This window comes from Pogona vitticeps, chromosome 4, assembly GCF_051106095.1.
Source record: "Pogona vitticeps strain Pit_001003342236 chromosome 4, PviZW2.1, whole genome shotgun sequence".
Classification (NCBI taxonomy): Eukaryota; Metazoa; Chordata; class Lepidosauria; order Squamata; family Agamidae; genus Pogona; species Pogona vitticeps.
Genome location: NC_135786.1, coordinates 82,962,296 through 82,988,279, shown reverse-complemented (window position 1 = coordinate 82,988,279; position 25,984 = coordinate 82,962,296). Strand labels below are relative to the sequence as shown.

The window sequence follows — 25,984 nt, the reverse complement described above, 5'->3', positions numbered from 1 at the left end:
GCCATGACTCTAGCCATGTTCCTGAACACCACCTACCATGGAAATAGATGCCAAATCCTAAGGATCCGGCTGTGTCCGAGTTCACTTGAAAATCAGTTTTAGACACATCTTGGATCTCCAAAAAGAGATACAGTTAAAGTTTTCAAGGAATTGACTCCACACAAGGAGATCTTCCTTCATACCACGCGTTACCATAGTCCTATGCATCAGATGCTTAAGACCCTTCATGGCAGTGCACAGGCGCCTGAGAAATGCTCGGCCTGGTGCCACGACTCTACAGGCAAAATTTAAATGGCTGACAATTTCCTGCAAGTCCCTAAGCGATGCCTTTTTCTTAAGCATTAAAGAGCCTATCCTAGCCCTAAGGTTGACCAGCTTATTCTGGGGTAACCTTGAGGTTTGCCAAACTGTCGAGTTCTATACCCAGAAAAGTCAATGATGTGGCTAGACCCTTCATCTTTTCTTTGGCCATGGGCAGCCCTAGCTCTTGAGCTAATATTTAAATATATTTAGTATAGAGCTACATTTACCTGAGTTCCTTTTCCCCCAAAAAAGGAAATCATCAAGTTAATGATCTTGTATTTAGCATATTTTTGCTTGTTTTCTGTTTTTGTTTTTGTTGTTAGGTTTGTTGTTGTTGTTGTTGTTGTTTTGTTGTGATTGGTTATTAACAGGTCAATACTAGCTGAATTTACAAGACTGACACCCTGGTCACATGAGGGAAATGTTTTCTATTTTTTATATCCTGAGATGAACATCCCAAGAACTTTTAGCAGTACTGTACCAATTTATTTCCTATGACAGGACAGGAGAGGTGGAACCAATAGAACTAGGGGAGAAAAAAAAGGCAGTTTGGGACATGGAGCAAGACCATCCATTCACCATTCGGCCGCTGCCACAGGTGCAGTGGCATCTTCCTATTGCGCTGTGCTCTGCAATGGATTAGCCACTGTGAGACCTGGCAGAGAGGCTTGTCATCCCGCCTCCATGCTTATACTTGGAAGCTCGAAAATCTCTCCTTTAAAAAAAGTGGTCTAAACAGCTGAAGCAGGCTTTTCAATGAATGAATGTTATACTGCCCTCTCTGGCCAAAAAGTGCTACAGTTATGCAATTCTAAATGTGAATATGCATGATTATGACGATGGCTTCACACAATCATTATGTTTTGAACTTTTGCACACATCTTTCAAAGTCATTTCTGTAGAAATCAGTGGAACTTGCTTCCAATTGCCTGCAGTGGTTTTTCTCCCTACAGGTTTCTTTTGTCTGCTTTTAATTTTACAGAGACATTTGTAAAGTGAAGCATGAGTGGTCTGAATTACTTTGGTTTTCTTATTTCAACAAACTGTCATTTTTCTTGGAAATAAAGCATGCTTGAGGGAGAGAGTGGCATAGAAAATTACTCATTCTGACATAATTTAAGCAATTACTAATTATCCATACCAGTTATCCTAGCCTCAACAGGTCATCATATAACATCATATAACATTTGAGGGCCAAAGGGTATTGCTTTACAGCTGCTTGAAGTTTATGTAGAAATAGAGGATGAATGGATCATTGTCTAAATAAAACATTTTTGTGTCATCTAAAATGAACGGGGAGGGTTTTGGGGTTTTTTTGCCACATTTTTCAGCATGCTCACATGAAGGGTTCTTCAGTGAATGTGCAATTGCTGTGTTGCATTCATGCACAATGAATGCAATGCACACTGGCCTGATGAAGAACCAGTTCACCTCAGAATATGGGGCATTCTTTTGCCAGCCTGTGTTTTAGGGCCAAATTATACAACACTGATAAACCACATGAAATAACCCATAATTAAACATTACATTAGTGTTCCACAAACCTGAACAATTTCATCTAGTTTTCTCAACATACCTTCAGTCAGCCTTTGTTTGCTGTCCTACTTCTGTCTGGGGGGGGCTGAACCCCTTTTACCACAGCCATTTCAGCACAGAAATTCTTCTTGCTGTTGTAGCTCTACAAATTACCCCCTTTCCTGTAGGTATAATTTTCGAAATGGAAAAAAAACATAGAAAAGAAATACAATTGCGTGGCTAACTAAGACTTACATGACACCTTTCAGAGTCATTAGAATAAATACCCTTGTTTCTCAGCATTGTTCGTGCAGGGGGGCAGACTCAAACCTAAAAATTAGGAGTCAGGTCCTAAAAATGTAAAGGTGAGGTGATGTGGTTGCACAATCAGTTATTTGAATTTCAGGAAGCAAATTAGCAGCTGTTGGCAATTGTTTTTAATGATTAACCAAGATAAATAAACAAGTTTTAACAGTTTTCCTTTTCATTAGGAGCAAATCTGCATGAAAGCTGGTAGATTTTCCCATCTCAAAATACTTGGCATAATAATAGGGATACCTCACAGCAATAAATTGTTGCTGAGAAAAATGCATTTCCCCTCCTGCAACTGTTAAGATTTCAGCAGTGGTGATCCCTTAAAGCAAATGGGGCTCTTCCCCTTCTCAGCCTCAGGTTATGCCCAGCCACGGCCCATCCTGTGTCTGCTTCCTTACCACTGGACGACAGGCCAAGGCTGCCTTGCCTTTCTCTCTTGCCAAACTCTCCACTTCAGAATCTGTACTGCCTTACTTGGCTTTTAATGGAACGCTGCAACTCACGCCTCTGTTCCTTCTGCTGTTTTAGATTGAATAACTTCATTTCCCTTTACGAGTTTATAAATTTTGCCATACGCCGACTTGAGAACTAAAGCTAAGAAGTGGAACATAAATATTTTGAATAGTAATAGCAATCGCTGTAACAAAAGTCAAGGCAATGGCTTTCTCTTCTTCAACTTCCCGAACCGCCTTGCAGAGACCAGCTCTATGGCTGGGCAGAGTAAGGAGCCACCTCCTGCTCACATTATTGGATATAACACAATGGAAGCAGGTTGTTATTTATTTACCTTGTTATTTCTACATTTTTGCTACCAGCAATGAAAGAGACACATAATTTTATGCCTTTGGATAGAAGACTCACCTTGCTGTTTTGCCTGAGACAGGACAATGTCGTGGGGCTGGACCTCGACCTGCAAGGGTGGAAATTCCACCTCGCAGAGGTCCTCAGCCAAAGAAACAAGTGAGCCACTGTAGGGTATTAAATGCAAACAAGTGGTCGGGACAGCACCGGCAACCACAGTTTCTTCCTGTTCTTCCTGTGCTGTGTGAAATAAAATTATTTGCCAGCTGTTGCTACATGCAGGCATGATGGAGTGTGAACAAACATGGGGAGTAGAGATGTGCTCTTTTACCTTTCTGGACTTCAGATCCCAGATTCTCCATGGATCCCCCAGACTGAATTCTTGGGAGTTTCAGCCCTTAAACACACACCTACGTTTTGCTCACCAAGAGAAGGGGTCTACCCTTGGGGGCTGCATGGCCTTCTCTGGCCTTTGTTTCCTATCGTTAATGGTTTTTTTAAAGGAAACCACTGTGGTGCTTCCTGGGAGTTGTAATCCTTCAGGAGGCACCTTCTATAGGCTAGGATTCCCAGGAAGCACATGCACTCTGGGACCACCACGGACTCCCTCACACAACCGAACATCTTATGAAGCTAATAATCTTGCATGCTTTCTAACACTAGGGTATCAGTGGGAGGGGGGTTAGGACCTCAAGGGGTTCTCCTTTCTCACTAACCTATTGCTAAAGTTATTTTTCCACACCTCTTGTTTGCACATCCCCCTTCTTGTAATATTTGCCTTACTTCCTATGTTTGCTAGTCTTTCTCCTTTCTTGACATGAAAGCATAAAGGAAGCATGGAAGGGGTCTTTCTCACACATGGAGACTCCATTTTTCTACTGAACTGCAACTGCAGGCAGCAACTGTTAAGTAAATGTACCTTTTAAATAAACTCAAAATGCTTCCTGAGTGATTTTTCACATTATAAAGTGCTAGTCACAATGAAAAGGGATGGGCTAAATTCTGTTGAAACATAAGCTATTTGAAACATAAGCTCTTCTGTCACACTTTCTCTGCATTTATTGAGTATCTGAAACTCTACTAACTATAAAAGGAATTAACCAAATTCTTCAATATATCTAAATCTTTTTTTATGCTTCAAAAATCTCCTGGCATCCTTAGGGGGGGAGCGAGTTTCACAAAATCTTAAGCCTCCTCCAATCCTCTGCATGATGCCTTTTAATTTATTTATTTTTTAATGGCCACTGGAGAGTCGAAAGGACAGTTTTCAGCTTTGCTTAACTGAACAGGCATCATCTGCCTTCATCATTGTCCCCTGCCTAACATTATAAACATCAGTATGTACATTTGGCTGAAAAACTGAGAGCCTTGGGGATTCCTGGCGCAAATTTTGTTTTAGGGATGTAGAGAAAATGCTGAATTGTTCTCATTAATTGAGGCTCTCTCCACTCAACAAAGAATCGTCAAGCTCCATGAGACTCCTCATCATTAGAGGAGAGAAAGAGAAAAGTACATGACTTTTTGTGATCATGGTCTTCCCACGTTTACACAAACCGTCTCTCTGCACAACTACTGTCTTTTCTGCATTGGAGAAGCAAAACAAAAAAGATTGGAGAAGCAAAACAAAAACAACAAGTGCAGGGGTGGGGTGGGGAACTGACTGATTATTTTAGATCAGCCGTTATCAACCTTTTTTTTGGTCACAGCCGTTAAGTACAACATGAAAGAAATACAGGCTGAATCAGGATTGTGTAAGTTGCATAACTAACCTTATCGAGTAGTGTGTGAAGAATTATTTCCAACATGTGGCCCCCTTCAAATGTTCCAGGGGCCCCTTTGGAGGCAATCTGGACCCCTTTGAGAATGGCTGCTTTAGAGAGTCCCAACTTTGGTGAAGGATTCTGGGAGCTGCAGTCCAAGAACACCGGGGTTACTTAAAGTTGGGGGCCACTGTTTTAGATCATACTGACAACCTATGCTCCCTAAAAGTCCAAGCAACAAAGCCATAGTCCTTCTGAACCTTTTGCATTACTGCATGACTACTTCCTAAAAGGGGAAAAAAAAGTTCTCATTCTCTTATACTAATATCACCAAAAATACGTTGTTTTCTCCCACAGAGTAAGGAGAAAATTTTCAGTTCTTCATATTGGATATGAGAACAATTTTTAAATTATTATTATCACTATCATTCTGTTGGTGCTATTCAGAGTTTCTGTGACATCAGGGAGCTCAAACTTCATTATGCATCTGTGCAGACCTCATTCTTTGATGTATCTCCAGTCAGAGGATAGAAAGGATGCTGCCAAGCAAAATGATCTGTCTTTTGTTAGTTCTGTTCTAGCAAAAAAAAAAAAAATTACCCATGGAGTGGTTCCCAAAAATAAATACACATGAAACAAATTAACTGAGAATGAGCATTTCACACATATTGTTGATTGGCAATAGTAAGAGGTAAAGATGGGTTTCTGGATAATTGTGGCTCACAGGACCATCTCTGAGGAAAACTCTGGGTATATCTAAGAACTAGTAATAATTGCATGCCATCAAGTTGATTCCAACATATGGCAGCGCGTACCAGGGTTTTCTAGGTAGGGAGTACTCAGAAGTGGTTTACCAGTCCCTTCCTCTGGGGGTTTCCTGGGAATGTGCAGCTTGCCCAAGGCCATACAGGCTGGCTATTCTCCCAGGAGGCATAGTGGGGGAATCAAACTCCGAAATTCTAGCTCCACAACCAGATACCTAACCCACTGAGCTATCCAGGAATTACCCTTGTCATATAGATCACTATTTAAAGAAAGGCCTCTACCTTGCAATTATTTCCCATATTATGTCTTTGGTGAGTTTACTGGTTTGGTGCACTAAATCAACAAATTATAACCATTTTTTAAACCTTATTTTCTGACAAACCTTGCAAAAAACACAGATTGCTTCTCATAAAAAGGATAACCGCTCAACATACATTGATAACGTTGCTGTGTTTTGCAAGGTAATTTCTACAAATACTGTTTTCCATTTCATCTCAGCTGAGCAGTTGCGAAACACCTACATCTGTTTGAATAGTTTGGCTGTTTACAGAAATGAATAAAATGGTAAGAGCCAGATTAAACACTCAGACAAACACCACAGCCAAATGCTGAGAGCCTCGTGAGTGTCACTGCAGAGCGATGCCAGGGGAAGGGCCTTTTGGAAGTAGCTGGGAGACTGCCACTGAATCATAGAGTCATAGAATAATGGAGTCATACGTGTGGTGTCCAAAACTGGACATGGCACTCAAGATGAGGCCTAACCAGTGCCAAGTAGAAAGAGACTAATACTTCACAGGATTTGGAGACTAAAGTACTTCCGTTAATAAAACCTAAAATAGCATTTCTTTTTTGCAACCACATCGCACTGTTAGCTCATATTCTACTTTTTATCTACGTCAATTCCAAGATCCTTCTCACTCATAGTATTACTGAGCCAAGTATTTCCATCTCATAACTGCACGGTTGGTTTCCCCCACCCCAGGTGTAGAACTTTGCACTTATCTCTGTTAAATTTCATTCTTGAAGTAATTTGAGGCAACATCAGCTTTTCCGTTTCTACAAGCTTTATTCATCTGCATTGCTTCTGTGCTTCCAAAAGTTTAAGAATACTTCAAAGTGTTTGAAAATATGTAACTCTTTGAGCAGTTACAGGCACAGTTCAGTTAGATAGACCTCAGTCTTACAGTTATGAAAAACTGTAGGTGCAAAACTTTACTAAAGATGAATTCAAATGCTTAGGTCAGATTTCAGTCCAAAATACACAAGCATAAAGGGTATAATAAAAATACCAAAAATAATGTTTTAATTACATTCTAAAAATGCAAGAGCTTATAGTCTTAAAAAAACAATTAAAAAACATAAAATATGTCTCTAAAATACACCATTAAAAAGCAAACAACATTATAGCTTTCAGCAATCTTTAGCATAGCTAGACACACAAGAAATTTACTAAGCAGTATTCTTACCTGGCCAAGCCAACCATGTGCCATTTTGCATCTATAGATAGAAATCCATGATGTCATTGCTGCTCCTGCCTGCGCATTGGCACCTTGTGCCTGCTATCTATATTGTTGGTATCTAGTGTGTGTGGCCTATGTGTCTTTTGTTTCCCTACATTTATATTTTTCTCATTTCTTCACATTTCCCTTGCACCCGCTGTAGTAGCAGATTGGCTCCGTAATATTTTACTTGATGAGCAAAATGCCAGGACCATAAAGTGCTGGTGAACAAATTTGGTCAGGGAGCAATTAACTCTATCCTCATTTTGGTGTTCCGGTGTATCACGGTTCATGAAGTTTTTTCTCCATATTATGTATTTCCTTATCATTTGTTTACACATACTCTACTGACAGGTAGCTAGGGAGACATATTATTGTATTTTGTTATTTTCCATTGACCTTGCTTTCAGACTTGGATGGAAAGCTGGCTGATTGTTTTACAGTGACTTTTAGTATACTGCTGTTCAAGCATCATTTTTAAAGCACAATGTACATTTTCAGGGTTGCTTTTTTTTTAGACATACTCCTTAATTATTTTAACACTCTATACATAAAAATCCATACCTTGACAGTACTACTTATGTTCAGTCCTACTGCTAGTGCAGGAATTAGCCACTTCTGGTAATCTGAAGGTTGTGCACACTGAGCTTTGTAAGGTTGCATCCACTTCAAAAATATGGGGGGGGGAGGGGACCATGAAAAGTCCCCTTGGGCCTTCTAAATGCGAAAACTTTGTTTGTTTGTTTTTTAAACTGCAAACAATTGAGGAGATCAAGGACCTAGAGGTACCAGAGGGAGGTCTTTCCACCCTGAGAGGCTGAAAAGGGTATATGGGGAGGAGGAAAATGTAACACTTCTTTTTTAAAAAAGTTTTAACCCACAGGTTGTACTTTGTACATCCCTATGCTAGGAAAAAAAACTTCTAAAAATTCACACTTTTTGTTCAACCAGTGAGAATGTAGCACCAGAACAGTTTCATAACTATTCTTGTGGACATTTTTGCCAATACATCTTCTGGATCACCCAAACACAGATAATCTTTGCTATTCAGATTTGCAATAGTGTATACAACATGTAGCTTCACCTGTTTGTGGATTTATACAGACAAATATTTGGTTATGTCTTCTAATACTAATAACCTAAGACTTCTATAACCCAGCATGTCTCTCAGTTTTCTGACATTTTATTTATGTGACAATAAGCATGTCACAACATATGAAGGCAATGATGTGATAAAAGATATACGGTTGAAACTGCAATTATACCTGTCCTTCGGCTGCAAAGTTTTGAACTTATGATTAAATTCCCTTTTGCTATGTAATAAAAGTACGTAAACTCACTACACCTGCCTCATGCCACCTTTTATTTTGCCAAACAGTTTCCTTGCCTATGCTATAAATATGTTGGTTACTCTTTGCCAAAGAAAATTCCTGCTGGGTGGGGAAGCACGGTGTGCTTCTGGCTGATTTAGACAGCCAAAAGCATCTTCTCCAGGGGGATTAGACAGAGGATTGAATTGTTGAAATTTGCCGTCTCTGACTTCAACCAAATTCATCTTCCCTTAGCTGCCCAGCGATATCTGGAACATGAAGATGGCTAGAAATTGAACAGAGAGATTCTTCACTGATTGCTCAGCCTTGACTGAGTCAATATTGAAGAAATCTCTTAAATGACAAGTTGAGTTTAGTGCTAGATCAGTTTGCATGGTTTGCACAGACTGGCCATTTTTTGCTGGTAAATCTAGGAACTAAATACTGGTTCTTTAAATTATTTTATCTGATCACCCACCCCCAATACTTCAATGGACTGAAAACCTTATACTATTAACATTTGAACTTATGCATGTATATTTTTATACATATGAACTATTATAGTTTATATATAAATAGTACTCTTTTTCCCCTTTCCCCCTTTTTTCTCTTTCTCTTCTTTACTTTTCTTTTTTCCCCCCTATCCCTCACCTTATGTTAGTGATACCATTATGTATCTAGTTTTATTATGTCATTTTATCAAGTGTTCTGTTCTTCTTGGGGGGGGGGGTTCAATGTTATAAATAAAAATTTTTAAATATATATATTACATTAGATGGATTTTGTATGGGGTAATAGAAAGCTATGAAGAAGAATCACAAATTTTTCTCAATCACACAGAGTTTATCCCAAGAGGGTTCTCTGATAGCAACATGAGTCTGTGACAAGTTCAGTAAACTGTACTACAATATTTTCTGTTGGACAACATCCTCAAACCTTTATATGTTGTGCATATAAATATAAGACCTCCTATAGGCCAGTGGCCTTAGGAAACACCCCACCATCATCCCCTGCATGGTCACTTTTCCAGCATTTTTATAGGTTTAGAAGTAAGAGACTAAAGGCCTCACTTATTGTAAGACATCTTGTTGTATTTTTACCATTACATGAAAACCACATACTTCCCAAAGACTACCAAGTTCAGTTTTATCAGATACAATTTATTTTTTGCCATTGTCATACCCTCCTCATGACTCAATATTTGAGCCATAAATTGTCTACCAAGTTTTTTTAGAGTATTATCTCTTTCACACAACTCAACAACTTAGTAAGGTTGCAGTCTCACTGAGTTTGGTGCATGGCCATAGAAACATGGAGCCCTCTTCCTGTTTTCCATCAGCTGACCGCAGTATGCTTTTGAAGCTTGGGATTGACTTAATCCAGGGACCACCACTGCTTGTTCTGTGCTTTTCTCCAGCAAAACTAAGTAACATATGTGAATTACGTTATATGCAACAAACAGGGAGTGAGAACATGCAAAGTGAATGATAAATAGGAATGCAGACAAGGTAAGCACCACTCTTATAGGACACAAATGCACAATGCACCACACAATGCACTGTATGTAGACATAGGCATACACATGCATACATATATACAGGCTTGGGAATTCTCTCTAGATTCCAAACATTATAGGTGAGCTGTATAGAAGTGTGGAAGCTAGAATAGTCTATCAAATACAGAATTGTCTTACTTTTCTCTCACTATACCAATGCATCTGAGAGGCTATCATCACTTGAAAGCAATTTGGAAGGAAGGAACAACAACAGAGACACCAGATTTTTTTTTTTAAAAAAAAAACTGTACACTTGTTTCTTAATAAAAGAAATTACTTCACTTGATTTTTAAAACTGAGCTCATTGTTCTTACAAATGACTATTAAAATGTCCCAAACTGATACTTAAAATCAGTTATAAACATGTCTGGAGAGCCTGCTGTAAAAATTAACTCGGAGAGGTTCCATGAGCAATATGATCTCTAGAGCAGTGGTTCTCAAACTGGGGTCCCCAGATGTTCTTGGACTGTAATTCCCAGAAGCCTTCACCACTTGCTATTTTGACCAGGATTTCTGGAAGTTGCAGTCCAAGAATATCTAGGGACCCAAGTTTGAGAACCGCTGCTCCAGAGCACTATAAAAGCAATGATGAAAATCATCAGATTACCGTGAAATCGAACAAGTTCTGTTCAAGGCCCAGCATTCAGAATGAAAGGGAACACTCACTTAACCAACCTGGGGACCATTACTTTCACCGAACTCTAGATGGAATTAATGGACGTTCTGGCCATTGATTTTGATGAGATTCCCATATGATTGATTTTATTTGGATTGGAAGGATTGCCTCAAAGACTACACTGTGCACAACTTACTCTTCCTTGCTTGCCAACATGCCAAATGCAGATGTGGAGGGAAAACCACAATGATTAATCATTCCTGTGGAAGTTAGAATTCAAAGATGTCCACACTCCTGCTAATGTTCTTAGCTTAAAAGTGGTCTTGGCACTGTTTATTATACTTTTCAAATTATTCATTAACCTGTTCTTTGCATTAATTGAAATAAGGTTTTATCACAATTATCTCACATATTAGATAAGGACAATCTAAGCCTAATATTAAGTATACCTGGTCTCTAGCACTGGAATCACTCAGATGCCTTTTAAAAACCCACAAAGAACTGAGGACATCCACTGACTCACTCTCTCCCCACCACCACCACCCTCCCATCTGTTCTCTGTCTTCATTCCTCCAACAAAATATGCTGATGTGATGTGTCAGAGAGAAGTGTTTGTGCAATTGGCCAATTTTCCTTGAATCCAGTCTTTTCCCTCTAATGCTTTATGATGTTGGTTTCAATAGTATCCTTCAAATCCTAGTTTATCATTAGAGCCAGACATGCTGAGTTATATTTATCAAACTCTGTGAAGGGAAGCAAGTTTTCAGAGCATCTCAGCCTCAGTAATAAAGCACAGAGGTAAATCTTTAAGCTGACAGCCAAGTGAAGCAATAGGGCAAGGGAGCCAGGCGAGTCAAATGTCCCGCCCTTGAGCTTCCTAACAGAATTTTCCACATAAACAAACTCAAAGGCAATAAATACAAACAGTTATGAAGTAAAAAAAAAAAAAACAGGAGTGAGGGGTGTCCGATGTTCTGCACCGAATGTCACACATATGACTGTCTGCAAACATGGCTGAAGCTGTGGGTGTATCCTGGGTGCAGTGAACCCCTTGTGCTCAAGGAAGAGATTCATGACTTTGAGGCGAAGGTAGCTGACCTGGAGAAGCTAAAAGAGACAAGTATGCGGGCAAGGCAGTGAAGGGTTGAATCACCTCAGGATCTGGGGGAATACTTGAAGGAATTAACAGCTTCAGCAGCATCATAAAGAAGAAACAGAGAAATAAACTCAGGAACTGTAATAGGTGAATTCCAGAAAAATTAGGAAGCGAAGAGTACAATTTGCATTATCATTCCACACCCTAGGATTTTCTTGAGGGTCCTTTAACATTTTAGAAGTTTAAGGATAGTAGATAAGGCTTTGGGGTACAGCTGAGGGAAAAAGGTAGGGGCTTCTGTTTGTGTCAGAACCCTTACATCTATCCAGCACTGGTTGCAGCCCAATGCATTTCACTAGATTGTACACATTCACCTGTAACTAATCAAAGCCATTTCCAGACACTTCTCCAGAACAGAGGTGGGCAAGGCATGGCCTATGGGCAGCATAGAGCTCCACTGCCATTTTTGTGACCTCCATGCTCCCATGGAGCACCCCTAGGCTGTATCTTAAAAACAATGTTTTCCACCCAGAAAGATTGATTTCAGATGGATGGGAGGGTCCTTAATTAGCTCATCCCCCAAGTGAAACTTATTTGGATTTTAAAACAAAAACCCTTATTTTCAGACCTGCTGCACCCTATGGTGAAAGACTGGACAGTAGGTCTCCCAGAGTTGTCCATTCCTAACATCAGATGGATGCGCATGGCAAGGAGGCAATAGCCTGGTAGCGACAGCAGCCTCCCATCCCTCTTGGGAAAACTCAGTAAGGGTTTCCTTTTTATTTTTAATACATTTTTTTAAACTGTGCATTTAAACAACGAATATGGCATTGTATTACTGTAAAACCAAGAAGGAATAAGCAGCACGCTATAAAATGTAAACTGAAATCCTGAGCACACACATACAGGAACCGCCTATCGTGATATCTCATGAAACCACTGATAAGTTAGCACATTTTGGTAAACACCAAAACATGTCTATTGTACCTTTGAAATAATAAAAAAAGAGGAACGTTTCTAATGAAAGGGCAATTCTAGGCAGCTGAATTGACAACAAACCCTCTGTAGTTTCTTTAGCTCTTGATGCAGTCAACATGCCAAACTCCACTTCATAGGAGGATCAACAAATCACATGTTACATTTTAACTTGTCAGGAATTGTACCTTGTTTATGCCGAAGTAGGTGCAGGGCATCCAAATCTGGTTGGAACATGTGGGAGATGTAGTTGAATTATGTATCCTCCAACCTCCTTGCATCTCTTCTCTCTCTCTCTCTCTCTCTCTCTCTCTCTCTCTCTCTCACACACACACACACACACACACACACACACACACACACACACACACACACACACACACAAAATTTCACATAGCCAAAAAGTAGAGGTTTCCTCTGGCAGTTTATCCTGCCTCTATTCTGAAATTTCATAGGACTCATTCATTCACAAGAGGTTACTGAGCCTGCAAATATAACGCAGTTCTGAAAAAGGCAAAGATGTTCCAGCTATTCATTGATTTCCCCACAGGAAGAGAAATTTCAGATTCTCAAAATGAAATTCCAGTTCAAATAGGAAGTGGCGCTGGTGTACTCCAAAGCAATCCGAGACACGTAACCCTTGATCGCTCCCAAACAGGATCTGAACCAAATGTTGTCTTCCTTGCACACTTGTGTAAGTGGACAGGGAGATGGATGAGGAGACACAGGAGTCCAACCCAGATCTCCTGTTGCTCATAATAGTTTATTGGGCACCTCTGTCAGAGACAAAAGATTTTTTTTCCTGAGCCTATAGCACGTGGACCTTGTAAATCCAGGTGGGGGAAAACCATGTGCCAAAAGTTTTGATATCCAAAAAATATCCTAAACTGCCTCTATTTTTGGAACATAAATGATTTCTAATATTTTTTTTCAAAAAGTCCTAGCAAACATGAGTAAATGTTTATTCTCTATTCATGTGCCTAACTTAATCGAGACTAACAGAGCTAATTATGCATCATGTCAACAAAATATGTTCTCCAAATATAGAACAGTGCAGCAGCTAGCATTACTTTCCAAATTTATAACTTGCAAAATAAATGACAAACTAAATGACTAATCTTGTATAATGAATGTGATATACGGTTTTTTTCTTTAGATGATGCCACCGAGATCTACCCGTGTCACTCATGCGAGCTAGGAGGTGAGGCTGAGGAACCTACTGTCGAGAGAGGCCCGAAAGGAAAGGACAAGAAATTGGGCCTTCTCGGCGGTGGCTCCTCGCCTCTGGAACAATCTACCTCCTGAGATTCGCGGGTCTCCCTTGCTGGGTATCTTCAAGAAGCAATTAAAGACATGGATGTTTCAGCAGGTCTTTCCATCATATACCCCCTGACCCCCTCTTTTCTCACTTTCTGTTTCTGTTTGTTTTTCACGTAATGTAATGTTGTGTTTTTATCATTTAGAACTATCTATTTATACTTTTATTGTTTCATTTTATAGTTGTTAGCCCGCCTAGAGTGGTCCTCACCGACCAGATAGGCGAGGTATTAATTAATTAATTAATTAATTAATTAATTAAAAGCAAACTGAAGTGTCTCATCAAGAATATAAAATGTTTTCTCTAGGCTATACTTGCTTGTATTTTCAAATACCAATATATTAGCTATGATAAAATTTAAGGGCTTTTTAAAAAATATGCCAAGTTTTAAGCTATTTCCATATTTACAGAGTAATATCTTTTTGTTTCAAACTAAAATTGATTCTTCTGGCAAATTAGCAAATCTAAGTACTGAAAGGCTGTTTGCTCTTGGCATTTTGATTGTTTTATAATGAGAACCTGATGACATTATAGCATGGCTAGATCATGTATATTCCAGCAGCAACCACCACCACCATAACAATCCACCCCAGAACTGCAAATTTCCAGCACATTCTTACCGACTTCATTTAAAATATCTTGAATAAAACTCTTCAAAATTCAGGACCAAAGGAAGCTGCCTTATATCCACGTCTAGTACATTCTGAGCTTTGTCTTGAGATGCAAGAGACTGGCTCTGTTTTCTTCCTCTAGCCTAGAACCCTGATCTGTAGCGGAATTGTCCTATATACAAGTAGTGAGCGCTTTTCCTAATGATTCTCCAAGATGTGATGATGTTCCATCTTTAAATGGAAAGGGGAATGGCAGTGGGACCCAAAAACAGTTCAGTGGAGACTCAGCGTGATCAGCAGGTAAAGAATGCTACCTGAGTGGAGATGATCGGGAAACTGAAGGACAGACTGGTATAGAATATTGGAAAATATCAGAATGGCAGGAAACCTAAGAGCACTCCACACTGCAACATTTTGTTGTATAACTTGATCTTCTTATTGGTCATGCCAATATTCCTCGTCTTCTAGAAGAAATACATTTGACTTGAGTTTTATAAAGACCATGGAGATTAGATTGAACAGCCTCATTAAAAGAGAGAAACAAAAACTAAACAGCTTGCACAGAAAACTAGCAAGTCGGGTTAAATGCTAGAGAGGAATTCTGATTACTGTTGTGGCTGTAAAGGGTGACATCCTCAGCCATGGATGTTAAACTTCAACCAGAAATTTTCAGATATTATAGGCTTCCTCCTTCAGTCCTGAGGCTCCTAAATGCTTCCCAAGGCTGACAGGGATCCCTAGGGAGCCTTAAAACATGAGGAGGCAGATATTGAAGTTTAAATTAAAATCTGTGGTTGATGAAATTATCACAATTTATGACTTTGCAGCTCCACCATGAAGATTTCAGCCAACATGTGGGGAAGCTTTTACATAAAGGAGTTTTCAACCAGGTAAAACTCCAATTAGTCACCAAATTTCCTTTTAATATGAAGAAAGTAGATTCCTTCAGAGCCCATTTGTTTACTAAAAACAAAAGTAAAACTGGACCAGAAAGATACATAAACAGTACTCCAGAGCAGTACACGAGATGAATAATAACTGTGCTTAGATACCGTGGAACATACCAGAGAATGCTTATACCACCATTTACATTCGCTGCACTACTTTTTCTAAGAATAAGACTGCAAGAGGAGGATATTTTAAATAGATTTATGTGCAAGCATGGAAAGTTAACCAAGAGTCAACTTTAAGTTTGTAAACCATACAACTCCCAAAAAGCTTCCTAACATTTTTGACATCTCTGAGACTTAATAACATAGAAAAACATTATTATTCAAGAGATATGTTGTAGTAAGGATAATGAGGCACTAAATTTTACATTTGCTCAATGCATTGAATACAGGAAAACATATATACACACATGGAGGAGTCAGACAGAATGGGAAAAAATGGTAAATATGTACATATGTATATCTATATCTATATACAGACACAATCACATGTATTCACATAACAGAAACAGGGAAAATCCCATGCTCTTTTCACTAGTCAAGCATTTCCACAACTGTATAGTAGAGCATCAATCAGCAGCTGCTAAAGCAAATTCTTCATCCCAAGGGATGAAAAATTGAGGCATGTTATTTCATACACTGATGTCATGTTCTCATACAACAAAAAACAATTTTAGTGCTGACTCACCATGTTATTTCAGTGGTGCAGTACAGTGATAGTTTTGATTTGATACGAAAAGCCTAGTTTATGAAGCTATCAAATAGCTGCTCCACCTACCTTAGCATTCTCTACACTGGCTGATAACCTGCTTCATGTGAAGCATCTGTTTCACCATAAAGCATGATTTTATCAGAGGTTATACCTAACGCATTCCAAGATCAAATTTACAGCATTAAATTCAGCGCCAAAGCATCTGATGGTAAGTGGACTGACAAAAAAGTAGTTAAACTCAATCCTTGCCACCACAATATAAATATTCATTTAATTCTGTTACGAGTCTAAATTCCTTCACAGCACTAAATATTAATATCGTCAATATGTTCTAACAACTTACAATGGTACCTCAACTTGAGAACGTCCCTACATAAGAACGATTTGAGTTAAGAACAGCTCCGTTCGCAAAAAATTGCTTCCACTTGAGAACGGAGCCTCGACTTAAGAACCAAAAAAAGATTTTTTTAAAAAACACCTTTCCTGCCCTTTTTTTGACCTAAGTTCACCTTAGGTCAAAAGAAGAAGAAAAAAATTAGAATCGCCCCTTAGTGGTAGATACGGATTAACCAGCTTCAACTTAAGAACAGTGCCTCGACATAAGAACAAAAAACAGCAAATACAGATTAAATGGTTTTCAATGCATTCCTATGGGAAAAGGTGTTTCGACTTAAGAATGTTTCGACTTAAGAACACAGTCCCAATACGGATTAAAAGGTACCACTGTATTTACTCTGTATATCTTATGTTCTTATCTTTGAATTTTCAGGTCTATGACCATATAAATAACACTTATTAATACTCTATTAATCCACTCTTTTGCCAGGCTTGCACACTGCCCAGCATCCACATACCATCAGGTAGTACTAACAAGAGTTTTGAGCAGAGGTGTAAAGGTTTCTAGTTTTGGACAGCTGTCTAAGGAATCCTGGGAATTACAATCCAGAAACATAGAGCTTCACATCTGCCATTTTGACCTACTGGTAAGACTACAGTTGGGAGCCTGAAGCTCCTTTATTAGTGCCACCCGAGGTACAAAAACAGGGAATCACCTGGAAGGTCACAAACCATAGTAAGCAGGGCGCATTCAACCGGACAGTTAAGTCACACAGGCCCAAAATTTGAAAATTGATGATCTATTCTTTCTTTACTCTTGCATGTAATACAGAGTGTACACGTTTTGGATTATGTCCTTTCTGTGATATTTACTGCATTTAAGCATATCTCTAGTGTCAAATCAAATTTAGAGGAGAGGGATTAAGAGCAATAAACAACACATCTTTAGCAGCAGCAAATGTACTATTTCACACACATATTTCAGTTACTGCTGTTATTCAGAAAACTATTCTGGGTCCAATTCATGGTTTTTTACTTACAGCATCTTTCTTTTCAATTATTTACCTTTGCTCATAAAGAAATTACAGGTTAGAATTAGCATCTGCTCTTTTGCTGACACTGCACTTTCTGCAGTTCAAACAGACAGATGAATTGCATAAGCTCATAAAGGACACCAAAACCCCAGACACTTAGTTGCCTAAGATCCCAGAAATTATTAAGCAACTTGAAATATTTTTGCAGAATGATAGGAAGCTGGTGTGTAAACAATATAGGCTAGTGAACTGTTAATTTTAAAGGCTTTTCCAGCTTTGTTCTGTAATATCCTTTACTTATGGGGCAGCAGTAATTCTTTTTTTTTTCATTTAAGCTCCTTTCTGTCCCTTTCTCTAGCTCTTCCTGTATCAAAATTACTTTAAAATTCAATTTGAAACATCACAGTTGAGGCAGAATCTTCTACCTCAAACATTTTGTAAGTATATGTCATATTTACTTTATTATACTTCTATCAAAGAAAGTTTGATGCAATTCTCACATCACTATTATCACTTTTTCATGGTGACTTTTAAAAATATTATGCCTACCTGCTTGATTATAACCTCAATAAAACAGACAAACATTTTGTTTTTCATATTTGTCATGACAAACTGAGGTCTCAAAGAAGCATAACATTAATTATTACATAACAATGATTTTTGAGTAATCACAATTAACATTCAGTGCCTGATATTTCAAAACAAGTTTACAATGCATAAATACGAATGCAGTGTGTTTGTAAGTTTTACCATACTTAGCTGATCATTTCATCATCACATGGTTGCAACAAAAACTGTTGACTGTAATATGACATCCAATAAATTAACAAATGACACAGCGTTCTAGAATTTCCAGGTTTAACTGGACACTGTACTTATAGATATGCTCTGAACTCTTCTTCCCATAATATGTAATTTATTTGTAAATTATGATGACGAGACATCCAGTTTGCAGTAAGCCACTGCAGCTGTAAATCTAAGTTCCATAAATTTGTGAAACTCTTTCTTGTCAGGTTTGAATGCTATATTTGTACAAGAAAGTGAAAACATTATAATAGTAAGATTGTGTACAGCTTCTAAAGCTAACACATCACAGAAACTCATTGCCACCATCAACAGTAAGACACTTTATTATTTGCATCCTCATTCTAGCCTCAATACCTGTTAGGTTTCATCCTCCATAGGCAAAATGCATCAGCTGAAATCCTGTTGCTTCATTGCACCAAAGGCATAACTTTCAGTCCTTCCTAGCTCAGTCCTTTCTGGGATTCTTGAACACACAGCAAGCCTGTGCATTCCAAAGAAGCCTTGCAGGGGCTTATTATTTGCTTAACAAGGCAATAGGATTTCAGCCATCCTCTTTTAATCTAAGAACATAATAACTATCTTGCTAGATCAACCAAAGTTTTATCTAGTCCTGTATTCTGCTTGCACGCTTATTCCAATAATTGCCAGTGGGGAGACCACCAGCAGGCCATAAGTGCAACAAATACCTTCCTGTGTTTGCTCTTCTGCAACTCATATACACATGGCATGCTGCCTGACATCTGTTTTAACCAAACCTTATTTAAGTGCCTTTGAAGTTTGAAACTCTATATCCTTATGACACATACAACAACCTGACCCACCCAAAGTTAAGAACACTTTGATGTTCTGCTTAATGTAACACTTGTGTTCTTGCTTAATCTGAGAACAGCAGAGCTGGGAGGGACCCCATGGACCATCGAATCCAGCCCCTTGCCAAGGAGGCACAGTGGGAAATCAAACTCCCAACCTCTGGCTCCGCAGCCAAAGCCACTGAGCTATCCAGCATTTCAAATATATCTCACTGACATCAGTGGGATTTCAAAGTATTCAAGACAGGTGGATCTGGCTTCGTTTTTTACAACTTTACTGAAAGTCACTGTTTTCGTTCGAAGCAGCCAATGTCATTCTATGTATCTACCACACTGTTCGCAACAGAACATTTAATGCTTAACGATATGTTTGATCATTATTTAATTTTTAATTTTATTCTGTTATTCAGAATTCTAGACTCTTTGGCACCACATTTGGCTGAACAGGACACATAAGGATAATTTTTTTTTCTGAGGGTCTTTGAATAGCAGTTCTAGACTGACATACACCCTTAAATGGAAACGACATTTAAAACAGATTGACTGTTTTAAAAAAGAGTGGGGAAATCAGCCCGTTCAGACGTATTTTGATGTGTCCAGAATTCCACGTGCTTCTCTTTACGGCACTGGTGAACTGAGTAGCTGCAAATTTGTTTGCTTGGAGTTAACTGGTGAGTCTGAAACGGCTGCCACTTTTAAAGAATTTTTAATGGAGCTGAGTTCCCATGTATGAAAGGTAATGAGGTGCATGCCGCAAAATCTTCTAGCAATCTGGAAGAGTTTCTTAAGAACAGCTTTTCTGAGAAGAATATATACCCATGGATCTAAAATTTGGTTCCACGTCGCCATTCGAAGAGCAAAAAGTATTGTTTCACAGGATTCCGAAGAATTCTTTTCATTTATTCCAATATTAGCAATGGTAACCTACAAAAATAAAACAAAATCTATTATACACCAGAAAACAACCTCTCTAATATGGTCATATTTCTTATTCTAAAGACCTCAGAACAGTTCCCTTTCTTAAAAATAGAGGCTGTTGGACATTTGGAAATCATTTAGTAAGGTGGAACAAAACAAACTATGTTTTCTTTCTACAAACACAGAAAAATATAAGAAAAAACATTAACACTCTAAATCAGGCTGAAAAGTAATGAGGTGGTGGTAAAAGAATGAAAATCAATACCATTTTATTTTCTAAAGAACAGTAAAGCACATTAGCAAGGTAGGAAACTGGCATCAGATTAAGAAATGCTGATGTAACATGTCAGCATAAACAGCTTTCCAATTTCTCTGAACTGGGTTTAATAGCTTTCTAATGACTTAATACATTTCCAGACTTGATCAACTGAAACCTGGCTAGCTTCTTAGATTTCTGCTTGTTCCATTTCTTAGCAAAACCTTTTTTTATTTTACATATTCAGTGCCCCACGATACAAACTTTGGTTAAGTTTGGTTAAACCCACTAGCATTGATAAATTGTTACACAATCTGAAGAGATATAAAAGTGATGGTATTCTAAATCAAAAAATTACATAGGAATGGTTAGATATTCCATTTTAAACACAAGCATCTAGGAGCATGAGAATGACCAAAATCCTGTTACAGTGAAATGTAACTAACAAGTGGGGATTTTTGGTACTTAAAGACTTCCTCCTTTAATTCTGCAGCTTTCCACTTGCATTTTTTCAGAGCTCATGTCAGAACTGCTTCTCTCCACTATGAAAAAACTGAAATGAATGGTCTAGGAGTGGAGAAATACACAGGCTGCAATACTCATTTAACAGAAGTAAGCCCCATGAAACTATCTAGAACAGTGGTTCCCAATCTTGGATCCACAAATGTTCTTGGACTAGCATTCCCAGAAGCTTTCACCACTAGCTTTGCTGGTGCACAGCTGTATGTAGTCCAAGAATACCTGGGAGCCCAAGGTGAGCATATGATATCACAGAAGTAAGGGAGATAAGGTTCAGAGGGAAGCGAGTACAACTGATGCAAACACACAAGCGAGTCCTGATACAAACTGGGAGGAGGTAGAGGTTGGGTGTTCAAGTTTTGAAGACTCCTTATACACAAGAAAAACAAGCTTTCTCTTCCATCAATGATGGTTATCCAAATTCCAGGTTTTTCTATACCATCATTTTCTCTATAGCCTGCTAATTTCAGTCTTGAGTAAAGGTCCTATCCTATGGCTTGACCACCAGTGCGATGTAGTGAATAGTGGCAGACTAGGACTCAGGAGACTTGGGTTCAAATTCCTGCTTAGCCATAGAAACTCATGGGGGAGGAGGTTAAACTGTTAAAACCACCTACCTTGAAAGCCCTATCATGGTCGCTATAAATCAGCTCCTACTTGACAGCACAAACTTCAGGCTTACAATTCAACTTTTTAAAAAAATGTTTAAGATTAGTGATCCTTAAACACATTTTATGTGAACGTTTGAAAAAGGTTGTGTAATAAAATATCTGGCAACGTGGTGGATTGATGTAAAGGCCCCCCAAATGGAGTACATACATTGTTTCTATTTAATCCATGAACAACAAATTGATCTGAACAATTCACTGTGAAAATATTTTATCCTGTGATCTGAAAGATGGAAAGAAAATGCCTTTTCATGCAGTTTAATTATTCTCCATTCTGCAAGCTCAGAGCCTACCACACTATTATTGTTGTTGCTATTGTTCGTTATTATTTTTTATTTCATAGGATCAAAGCAGCTTACAGCAGTTTTGCTAAATGCTAATAATTCTATCACCAGAGAGATTACAAACTAAACAAATCAAATGTTGGGGCTTGGTCAAAGAGCCCACAAGAAGTAAAAATAACAGTGGGTTAGATTCAAACATGTTCCTTCATTAAGTGGGGCAGGTTAACAAGCTCCCCTTGAAATAACCAGCAGGAAAAAGCTGATTTTTTAAACTCCTCCAATAAATAGTTCAACAAGTGGAATTCTACTGATAAGTCTTTATTTATATCCTTTCTCTCCACCTCCCCAAAGTGGATTGATTTTGCTGATAATAGCAGAAATAAGCAAGCTCTCATTAAGAACATGAAATGCTAAGAATGTTTGAAACAATGAAAATTAGCAATTTTAATCTTCATGCATGATCATGGGTCATTTTAGACTCTTCAAGTCACATTTTTGCCCCAGCCAATGTAATGTTTTAAACAATATACTGTACATACCACATTAACAATGTGTTTTCTAGTTGTCCCCATATTTGCCTCTTTGATGAGGGCACACTGTAATTTTCATGGGGTTCAAGAAACCCTAACCTTGTCCCTCAATTCTTTGGAAGTCTAGCTAGAATGAGAAAATGTGCCACAATTTATTCAATGATTTTTTTCAATCCTCTTGCATGAGGGTTGAAAGTGATCAAAAGCAAATCCTTTGAAAAACAAAAAGTACAGCACCCAGTTTAATTGCCAATGCCCCACTTGTTTAGAAAGATATTTGCAAGCCAGCAGAGGTATGCTCTGAAAGGGAATTTGAGAAGGATTTGCATCACCTTGGAACCACGCAGAGACTCTTCTCTACTGTCACCACACAAAACACTTATGAAGAAAGGCAGGATGGAAAGAAGGGTCTCAGTCTCAAGATCGAAGGATCCAACTTATACAGTACTTAGATTAAACCAAATGCAATGCATAATTGCCAATTATCATTAGATATACGTATGCAGATGCTGGAGCTGGGGGAACTAATATCCATACTACTCTGTAACTAACTATAGTGGTGCCTTGATTTACGAACTTAATCCGTACTGGAACAGTGGCCGTAAATCAAAACATTTGTAAGTCAAAGCACCATTTCCCATAGGAATGCATTGAAAACCAATTAATCCATTCCGGCCAAAGAAAAAGATACCCCCCAAATAAAAATAAAACACTGCAAATCCCACGCTGGGACTGCAAAAAAAATCACCAAAAAACAAACAACAAAGCACAGAAACATACCCCCCAGCCCACATCTACCCTCGAAAACCCACCCAGAACAACTTTTTTAAAACAAAAAAAGCACCTTACCGGTCCGAAGCCTTCCCCGCCACCATGGGACACCTCCCGGGGGGTCCCCTGCCCCTGCCAAATGCAGCCTTTGGGGGCCTCCCAGGGCTTCCCCACCACCATGGGTGACCTCCTAGGGGTCCCCCGCTGCCACCAGTCACCGCCTTCAGGCTTTCCTGGGGGGGTAGGCCCGGTCTACCCCACGGGAAAGCCTGAAGGAAGTGATTGGCACTGGCAGGGGACCCCTGGGAGGTCTCCCATGGTGGCAGGGAAGCCCCAGGAGGCCTCCGAAGGCGGCAACTGGCGGCAGCGCTGGAAACCTGGGAGGCTGAGTCTCTCTTTCCTTAACCGTTGGGACGAAAGAGCTACAAAGAAGCAGCCTCTTCGCCACCAACGGTTAGGTTTTTTTAATTTCCCGCCTTTTCCCCCTGCCTTTTTCCATTTGCAGGTCAAAGCTCCGGCCCCAAGTCAAAGCAAAATTTTGCGGCCAGAGCTGTTTATAAGACAAAATGTTCGTAGGTCAGGGCGTTTGTAAGTCAAGGCACCATTGTAGTTTAAAAAGTAGTGCAAACACGGTTGCTTTCTGCAAACAACCACCTGTCCGATGTCGATTTCTTAAAAATTCTGCACAGTGTGACTTCATCCCCTCCTTTTGCAAGGGGTAGATTTGCTGATCACCTAAAGTTTATTTATTATATTTACCTTCCACCTTTTCTCCATGGAGCTTTTAATAGTCCTCTCTCTAACCAGCTAGTTCTGACATAGGTTACACTAACAGACAGGGAAAGGCACAGTATTGCCCACTCAAGGCCCATAATATTTTTTTAAAAAAAACATTAAAATAAGTCAGTTTAAAAACATAAAGGGGCAGCAGACTTCCTTTGTTCTGGGAATTCTGTAGGAAAGAAAAGTAGTATCTGAACACCATGAGAGAAGAGGAAGCACAGTGTAACCTAGCACTTGAACCACATGACAGTCCTCCTCCAATAAAATTATACTATAGAGAAGATACTCCTTAATTTTAACGGTACTTAGTTATAGCTAAGTAACTGCTTCAGGGAACTAATTACAGGAGACAAGTTGTTTGGAACTAGTTACTGTTGCAGAATTTTGAATTCCTGCTAAAATTCCTTTTGCTACACAGTAGAAGTACACAGGCACACAGAAGAGGATAACTACCGGTTTCCCAGAGAACACCCCTTTCTCATTAGCTGGCATTTAAAGTATCAATAACTCCCTCTGTGACATTTGTAGAAGAAACAATAAAATCGTGCCGTTACTTACAATGTGAACAGATCAACAGGGAACGAAAATATAATTGACTTCAACAGACTAAAAAGAGGGAAATGAAAATTCAGCAGAGAGGCGGGGCTCTTTTTGAATTCAGAGGCAGAAAGGAACAATTGTTTAGTACTTGAGAGACTGAGACTCACCCAAGCCCAGAAATGTCCCTCCCAATCACACAAGCTACAGTTACTTCCAAGCTCTGGTTTGGAAGTACTGTATTAATGAATTTCAGTGGCTGGGGAGTAACAGGAAATTGCATCAAGATAACAAATAGCAAAAGTAACCCCTATCAGAATTTCCATATATCAAGTAATCAGAAGTACTTTACCATTCCTCTTGCTGATAGTACTCTGGGACCCCGCATTTTGCTAAAAACAACAACAACTACTGGCCTTTCTCTGGAGAAGAACAATGCAGGACCATACTCCCAGTGCTCCAAGTTATTGTGCTACCCAGCCATGTATAATATGGGGAAGATAAAAATTCAAATACTGTAAAATGAGGTCAAATTCAATTTCAAAACTACACATAAAATGTGATAATAAAAAAACTTTAAAGGTGGTTTCATGTGCAAAGTATGTGATAGATCCTGTTCATAGATCATAGACCTAATGTGATCATGAGAACTCATCTACATGGATGCCAATCTTTTTCTTTTCTTTTTCAGAATATGAATGTATGATCCATCCAAATTTAAGGACCTTTTAATCCTACAGGGCTAAACCCAATTTTTGAGTTCTAACTGCAGCAGGCCTATTGAATGAATTTGATGGCTGACATATGTAAAATCCCACTGGTCCAATGGCTCTATTCTATTCAGGAAAAACACTTAGTTTTAGATTTTCAGTGAGAAGTAGTATACCCATCTAGACCTCTCAAATATTCTTATTTTAGTAAAATATTCTAAATTAGTGTTTTATTCTATATGCACAGAATCAAACACAAAGACTCACAGTGAAATTACAGAATGATCATATCATCCTTGCAAATAAGGAAACAAAACCCAATAATCTACATGACAATTTAGTAATCTACCTACCTATACATATATAATTTGTAGCCTAGAAGGAGGAGTGGGGAGACACTGCATTTCAAAATCATTAATTTCTACTAGCTCACAAGATGAGTAACGGTAACTGGTCATAAACCACTGGATGAGTAGCTATTGACTTAGAGATGTGTGGATCCATGCGTTTCATTTTTTCCCCCAAATTCAATTTCAGATTTCCATAAATTATTATCAAAACTACATAAATTGTAATCATAAATCAAAATTAAATTAAATTCTTATTAATCTGTATTACCGACATGCCTGGACCATACATAAATCACACAATTATTAAATAATCAGTAAATAATAATTTTAACAGATTTCTTTGTGTATTAGGGCATTAAATGATTACATAATTGGTAAATAATTATTTTAACATATTTATTTGTATATTAGGGCATAAAATAATTAAATAATTTGTAAATAATAGTTTTAACAGATTTCTTTGTACATTAGGGCATTAAATAATTGGTAAATAATAGTTTTAACTGATTTATTTGTATATTAGGGCATACATTCCATAAAATGCCTGATCAAGTTCAATTTATCATCCTCT

The 25,984-nt window shown here is 38.5% G+C and overlaps 1 protein-coding gene across 1 annotated transcript in view; it reads right to left on the bottom strand.

Annotated features, from left to right (window-relative positions):
• Positions 1-2,011: 2,011 nt before the first annotated feature.
• The window catches only part of PTGFR (prostaglandin F receptor), a 46,724-nt gene continuing 22,751 nt past the window's right edge, over positions 2,012-25,984 (bottom strand). The window contains exon 4 of the mRNA XM_020815265.3: positions 2,012-20,011. Coding sequence (XP_020670924.1) covers positions 19,706-20,011 — 306 coding nt within the window. The 3' untranslated portion in view covers positions 2,012-19,705. The remainder of the gene's footprint in view (positions 20,012-25,984) is intronic.